At 42.1% G+C, this 7,802-nt stretch overlaps 1 protein-coding gene across 1 annotated transcript in view; it reads right to left on the minus strand.

The window, feature by feature from the left end:
* Positions 1 to 7,802, minus strand: part of st6galnac5a (ST6 (alpha-N-acetyl-neuraminyl-2,3-beta-galactosyl-1,3)-N-acetylgalactosaminide alpha-2,6-sialyltransferase 5a) — a 62,342-nt gene that overhangs the window by 14,672 nt on the left and 39,868 nt on the right. The window contains exon 3 of the mRNA XM_037681884.1: positions 6,699 to 7,111. Coding sequence (XP_037537812.1) covers positions 6,699 to 7,111 — 413 coding nt within the window. The remainder of the gene's footprint in view (positions 1 to 6,698; positions 7,112 to 7,802) is intronic.

A 7,802-nucleotide genomic window follows, 5' to 3' on the forward strand; every position in this document is an offset into this window, starting at 1 on the left:
TGTGTGTGTGTGTGTGTGTGTGTGTGTGTGTGTGTGTGTGTGTGTGTTTGTGTGTGTGTGGGAGGGGGTTGTTCCAGAGTTTAGGGCCCGCAATAGAAAAAGCCCGATCTCCTCGGAGCTTCAACCTGGTTTTTGGTACAACCAAAAGCAGCTGGTCAGATGATCTCAGCGCCCGAGAAGGAACAAAAGGTTGAAGTAGGTCAGAGAGATGGCATGCATGAAGCCATCTATGCTTTATTATCAAGACATTTTAACAGAGGGTGAATGGAGCAAGAACTATTGGGTTTTAACGGCAGATAAATCCAACAATCATTAGCATAACAATGAAAAGAAAGACCATGTTTCCTCAGGATAGACCCCAAACGGAGCAGATACATTGAAAATAGAAGGGGTCCAAGAATCGAGCCCTGTGGAACCCCGCAGGAAAGAGGCGGTGAAGCAGACAACACATTACCAACATTAACACAAAAGCTCCTGCCACTCAGATAAGAACGGAACCGCTCTAATGATCCCATCCTAGTGTTCAAACCACGATATAAGGATACTGTGGTCAACAGTGTCAGGAGCAGCAGTAAGGTCCAGGAGTACGAGCATCACAACCTGACCAGGGTCATTTACAAACAGAATGTCGTTACAAACACTTACTAAAGCTGTTTCGGTGCCGTGTAATTGTTTAAAACCAGACTGAAAGAGCTCAAAACTAGTCTGTGTTTTACTCCTACCAATCAAGCAAATCCGTTTCTCCTCCTCCGTGTTCGCTTGACACTTCCCTGATTCAGCCTCCTGAGCAGCATCGTGTTCTTTGGGAAAATGTGCCTACGAGGAGTTATTTTCTGTGGCTTCGCTGTGCGAGCAAACGGACCACACCTCCCGAATCAGCCGGCGTGCAGCGGCTGAGTGACGGCGTAATGAACAGCGACAACGCTCTCTTGTCCAACTATCATCTTTATTAGGATCTGCCCACGACGCAAACAGCGGCGTCGACTCCGAGCGATGTTACTGAGGCTGAAGCGCAGACTTCTCGTTTTCATTTAATTAAGACAGCAGCCAGGTTGTCTGCAGTGTGCTGATTTGTTGTGAGGTGGAAGTACACAACACAGCCTCGGGGCTTTAACAGAACACCAGCACACATGCACACATGCACACTTTCCTTTTGCAGATTAGACACTTCTAAGTGCAGCAGTTTGTCAGTCTGCGGTGGATCCACGGTGCCTTTTATCAGAAGCCGTGCACCTAATTTCACTTGGGAAGTCTTCCTCGTTTATGAGCATACGGATGAATAATGTGGTGGGAAATGTCAAACTCTTAGCTTCAATGGCTGCAAAGAGCTGGAGGGCCTGAATGAGCGGGACGCCATGTTTATTCATCAATAGAAAAATAAAAATAGCAGAGTTTTCACTGTTACTTTAAACTTAGCAAAAGTTCCTGTTTAACATGTTTAAAAGTCCTAAAATTATATTTCTATTTAAACACAATTTGGATGAAACAATATAAGTTTAAACCTTCATATTTAACAGGTAAAAGAACCAAGAAAAAGGTGTTTTTTTCTGGTTAATGCTTCTTTTTTCAATATTAACAGGTATTTTATCACTGAGCTTATTGTCATCGTGATATAATATAGTTTGAAAGTTTAGTGTATTTAGTGTAAACTGTAAAATCATTTGAACAACTTTGTCTCAAGGTAATCGCAGCAGATCTTCTAAAATGATTAAAGTTTATTTTAAATGAAGCTCTTCAAGTGTGAAAAGTTTAAACCTAACAAGTTCGACCTGAGTCGATTATGCAGGTTAAGGGTTGATTTCTTAAAATGTTCTTGTCCCACTTGAACTTGACTTCCAGCGCACTTTGTCTGAATTCAGCTTCTCTCTCATTATTGCTTTATATTTAATGAGAGAAATAAAAGATAATAAAAACAAAATGTCTTTCCAGAGTTATTCTTGATTTAGATTTTGTTCATTATTTGACGTTTCTACACCCTGGAAGCTGCAATCTTTGGACTCTGCTTTTCATTTTCATTAAAAAAATAACTTGGCTGCACTAAGTGCATATATTTTTGTCCCCCGTCGCAGGAAGTAAAAATTCCCTCTGTTCGTCCATCATTCCCTGAATGTTATGAGCAAGGTAACTTGAAAAATAAGCGAGGTTTCCACTTCCATTTTGGTGTGTGGCTTCATCTGGGTATAAGAAAGATTCCTTTTGAAAATTAGGTTTCCATGTCAAAATCCAAGATGGCTGCCACCATATACGTATTTAATAAACATTGTGAGCTGCATAACTTGAAAAATAAGCTACGTGCTGACGTCCATTTTGGTGTGTGACTTCATCGTAAAGAAGGTCCGTCCATTATTTTGACCAACTTCTTCCTTTTCGGGTCATGGGGTTCACTGCTGCCCATGCAGTGACTGTGCGAGAGGCGCGGGACACCCTGGACAGGTCTCCAGTCCATCACAGGGACAAAGAGACAAACGAGACAAACAACCATTCACTCTCTCACTCGCACCTAGGAATAATTTAGTTACCTATCAGCCTAACATGCATGTTTTTAGTCTGTGGGAGGAAACAGGAGGACCCAGAGAAAGTCCACGCATGCACGGAGAGAACATGCAAACTCCTCCCAGAAAGGCCCCCGAACCGGGATTCGATCCGGTGACCTTCTCACTGAGAAGCAACAGCTCTACCGACTGCGCCACCATGCCGCTGAAAAGGTCACTAAGAAAAATTGAGTTTCCACGTGAAAATCACCATCATATAAAACAAGTCACCTCATCATCTGAGACTATGCTGTCTAGTTTTTATTTTGATAAAAGTATAATTTACTCAAATGACTGGGGTGCCTAAAGATTATTCTATAATGGCCAAGGCCACCATTGGCCACCCTCTTGCTCCTCCATTGCACCTGGTGATGGACATAAATATATATATGTATTTAGAGGAAGTCAATCTGAAGGTTGAGTTGAGTCTCAGTGAGCAAACATTTGGACCATCATAGAAAAATAAAAAACACTTTCCAACGTTTTGTTTTGTAGTTTTTGCATAAATCATATAATAGATATAAAAATGGGTCGTGCTGGTTTCACTTCAAAACAAAAAATCTGGAACAAAAACCTCCAATTGTTTTCTTTTAATTTTACAACTGCAGTTACTAAAGCATACATTAGCATAATACAGATATATAGACAGAAATGTAACCGAATTATATTTTGTACATATTTTGTCTTTTTCCCTGGACTTATATATAAAAAATTATTTATGCTGAAATTATTTCTCAACACAAGATTTTAGTCTAAAGCTCCATCATGAAAGACGACAGGTGAAATACTGAAATATAATTTTATTAGATAATATATTAACTTAATGAAATGTCTAGATATATGTATCCCATTTTGTTATTTAGAATGATATTGTGTTAAAACAAGATCTGATTCTGTTTCCGGTAGAAAATGTAGTTTTAGCTACATGCCTACAACTCCCACTTTTAGTCACGACCCAAACCTCATGACCATAGATGACGGTAGGAACGTATCAACCAGCAAATCAAGAGCTTCGTCTTTTGACTCAGCTCTCTCTTCACCACGACAGACCGGTACAACGCCCGCTTCACTGCCAACTCCGCACCTATCCATGACCTCAGATTTGGAGGAACTGATCCTCATCCCGACCGCGTTCACATTGAATATACATCCCTTTAAGTAATTCTGGGCCTTTTGCTGCATTTCTACGGCTGAACGTGTGGAAACGCAAACGTGTTTGTCTGTTTGTGTGACAAAGTTCACATTTATCCTTTTTATTATACTTTAAAGAAACCACTGACATTTCCTGTCTCTCAGCTAAAGTTTCCCCACCTTCAACCTGAGCAGAAACCTTATCACACAAAACAATTTAAAACCTGTGTGTGTGTGTGTGTGTGTGTGGCCTTTAAAGGTCACTCTCCACCTGTTGTAAGTAGGAGGGAGCATTTTTTGGCTAAAGTGTCCAATTATTCTAGTTCTGCAGGGAGCTGTGGGTGTTTCAGGTGAAAACATCCACTTCAGAGAGGAGGTCTGGATCCATTTCAGCCGGGAAGCCTCCCTTTGTGTTCTCAGCTGTGAGCGCAGCCTTTACTCAGAAATCACTACAGAGCGATTTTACGGTTTTGTTGGGTTACGGTCTGCTTTAAAAGGATTTGTACGTGATCTTTTGGGTAATAGAATGATTGTGAGTCACAAAATCCGCATCTCGTTTTAAAAACTGAGGTCAAGCTGTTGGAGATCACAATAAATCACTAAAGGAACATAAACCAGTAGCTGGAATAAAGTACATATTTTAAAAGCTAATTTGCCTTTAATCACCAGTTGAGGCTCATCCTGTCTTGGTAATTTAGCACAACGGCTGCAGAGAGACGCCTTTTTCCCAAAGCTGCTCTGCCTTTCTTATTAAAATCTGTGAATGTGGCTTCCTCCCGCACCATTTCAATTATCTTTACCAAAAAGACATAACCAATAATTATAATTACAAGCTTGCAGAGTTGCTGATCACCTTGTTGATTGTCCAGAAACGCTGCTATGTTGCAGCTGTTGCTAAGGAAATAGGTTCGTGCTTTGCGCTAGTTAACGTCTCATTCTGCATAAAAAACAGATTATTTTAAACACATCTCCCACAGAAATGTAACAGTAACACTATAAAACTTGGCTTCTTTCTAATTTAACAGTCCACAGAGCAGAAATGACCTCATATACGCCTCGCAGATGTTCATGCCCAATAATACAAAAGATGAAAAACAGTAAATAACGGTAATAAAAGCTCCCCTTTCTACAGGCACAAATTCAGAAGGATGGATTTCCGCATCAATCTCCAAATCTTCTGCTTGGCACGCTCCTCCCCTGGCTTCTCTCCTAAACTGAGTTCAGATTAAATCTGCACTGAAACTCCAGACAAAAGCTCAGATAAAAAGCAGGCAGATAACCACTGAGCACACAGTGGGAGATTCATTCAGCATTAATGGCCACCAGACTGAAACCTCTGCTTGGACTCATTAAAACTGAATCCTTCAATGTTTTTTTTTTTTTTTTTAATAATTATGCAGAACCAGCGCTACGTAATCAAAAAGACTTTTGCATCTTACTTTTCTTCCCCATTTCTTTAAGGAGCTGCAGGAGCTGAACATGATACTGTGACTTTTACTAGTGGGACGTCCTGCACTGGAGACTCAATGTAGCGAATAACCGTGAGAAATAAATTAAGACAGTCAGTGGGATTTTGCAAAACACATGAAAAGGAATACATATCACCCTCCCTCCGTCTTTCATGTCAATATTCTGGTCTAAAACCGTCACGTTGAGAAGTAAAGCTGCAGTTCTGGTCAAACTTTAAAAGTGTTACACAATAGATGTCACCCTCAGCATGTTGGGAACGACTCTCGGCTACTGCCACGTCACATTTTAGCTCCTGCTCTGTAAACCTGACTGCATTAAAGCCATGTTTGTGTTTTCTGTCCATTTGTGAGAACCGCAGGCCGCCTGAAGCTTCTGGGACTCGCCAGCATGTTGGAAACGACCTTGGCGGGGCTCGTAAGCACGGACCAGTGGAATGCCCACTAATCTGAACATTTTGGATAGAAAGTTCCAGCAGGACTGACAAGAAAAAACCTGAAAAGAAATCAACAATTGTAGCTTATCTGAACCTGACCCCCCCAGTTGGCCTTGAAAGCAGGCCGACTTATCAAACTTCTCCTGAGATACAGTATGTGTAAACTAAGGAAAAGTTTGGTCTATCACCCCCCACCCCACCACCACCACCACCACCACCCAGAACTGTGTCGGCTGACACCAACATCTTATCAGGACTATGGTCTATCTGGAAGTGCTTCATGGACAAATCTCACCATCTTGCTGTTAATACACATGTAACGTGTTATAAATGTGCTTACTGGCAGAGTTTTTTGACGTCTTAAATTGTGTCCTGATGGGACAAGATGTGAAGAGATATTTTTTTTGTAATTCTACCCTCATGGCTTTTTTTCCCCTTTTCTATCTAAAATAAAGTATTCTGAAAAAGGCTAAGGGGCCGCGCTCTCAGGAGCAGCAGCAACGTGCACTCCGCCCATCTTTCAGACGACTGTACGAACATAATTTCACTGCATCCCGGTACAATGATAATAAAGCTTATTCTGATTCTGATGTCGTTTGGCTGTGGCGGCCATCTTGATTTAGCTTGACGTTAAAAGCAAATCAGTCGTAGATGTACACCCGATGATGAGTTTTTTTATATGCCAGTTGGTTGAAGATTTATTTTTCTAACACATGTGCACTTTGAAGGAGTGCATATTGTCCACCATCTTCCTTGCCAAAGTTATAAACAAAGATCTTGTGAAATCAGCACTCAGAGAATGTGTCGGGGAGGATTCTCAGCTACTACCACCTCGTTGTAGTCAGTATCTGTAAGACTGACTGAGTTACAGCCACTCTTGTTCAGTAAGGGCTGTGGTGGCCATCTTGAATCAGGTGGACTTCCAGTTGTAAAAGTACATCCATTGATTACTTTGAGATTCATTGACATCTGTTCTCAGGTTCTTGAGATATTTTACTAACAGACACACACACTAATATGAATACTTGAGTTGTACACTAATTCAGTGGTCAACAAAGGAGCTAACTTAACTCCACAGTCACGTCCCTCGTGGCCCGTTCATAGTAACAGGTTGTGATGTGGGGACAGCTCACCTGTCCTTGCCCGTCTCCTTCTCGAACAGATCATCGAACTGCAGCATCTTCTGCCAGGAGATGATGTACACTTTGAGCTTGGGCAGCACCTGGTTCATCAGCCGCAGGTTGTTGTACACCAGGCCCTTCCCGTCGCGCCTCATGTAGTTGCTGGGGCCCCAGAAGATGAACACGGCGTCCTGGCTGGCGTTGAGCAGCTCGTGGCGACTGCGCAGGACGCGCTGCATGCTGGAGTGAGCGATGACTCTCAGGGACGTGCGACGGCCGACGTCCCTGGCGTAACCCCCGGCGGTGGGCGCGTCGTTCATGCGGATGACGCACTCGGCCCGGTCGATCTCGTCGCCCCGGCCGCCTCCGATGAGGTGACCTGAGCTGGTAACCAGGGAGCAGGTGCGGCAGTGCATCATCAGAGGCTGAGCCATGGAGAGAAAAGACAAAAACACCTGGTTTAATACAAATTATCTAGAAAAATCTCCAGAAATGTCCAGTTTTTCCCTCCAATAAACTGGAAATTGACCATTTAAATTTCTCATCCGTTCCGCTGAACCCACGTTAAAGCAGGAATTTGTGAAAGGAGATATCACCTCGGAGAACTTTGTACAAAACGCCTCGCTGCACGTTTGAGGCAGAAAATGCTGTTTTGACAAACAGAGAGCGACAGAGCCTCCAGGGTGCGTGTAACCTGTCATAACGCTTTGAGAGCGGTAGAACCCCCCCAGGGTCTTACAAAGGATTCACCTTAAATCTTACCCCCCCCCCCCCCCACACACACACACACACACACAAGGATTTGTGTTTACCTTTAAAACTGTCATTTTGCTGCATGAAATTCATATTGAAACGATGATTTGAATATGAAACATGCAGTTTTCAACACAACAAATCACAGAATATACAATATTTTTCAGATTATAAGGCGCATTAAGCAAAACAAGTTCATTTTGACAGATTTTTGAGCGCCGTGCACCACATACAATCAGTTCGAGGTCACTAAGCACAACCAGAATTAATACATAAGGCTCACTGTCGATTTTTAAGAAAATTAAAGGATTTTAAGTGTGACTTATAGTCCAAAAAATAAATAAATAAATAAATAAAATATAT

The sequence above is a fragment of the Nematolebias whitei genome, chromosome 9 (assembly GCF_014905685.2).
Source record: "Nematolebias whitei isolate Nwh7 chromosome 9, NemWhi1, whole genome shotgun sequence".
Taxonomy (NCBI): domain Eukaryota; kingdom Metazoa; phylum Chordata; class Actinopteri; order Cyprinodontiformes; family Rivulidae; genus Nematolebias; species Nematolebias whitei.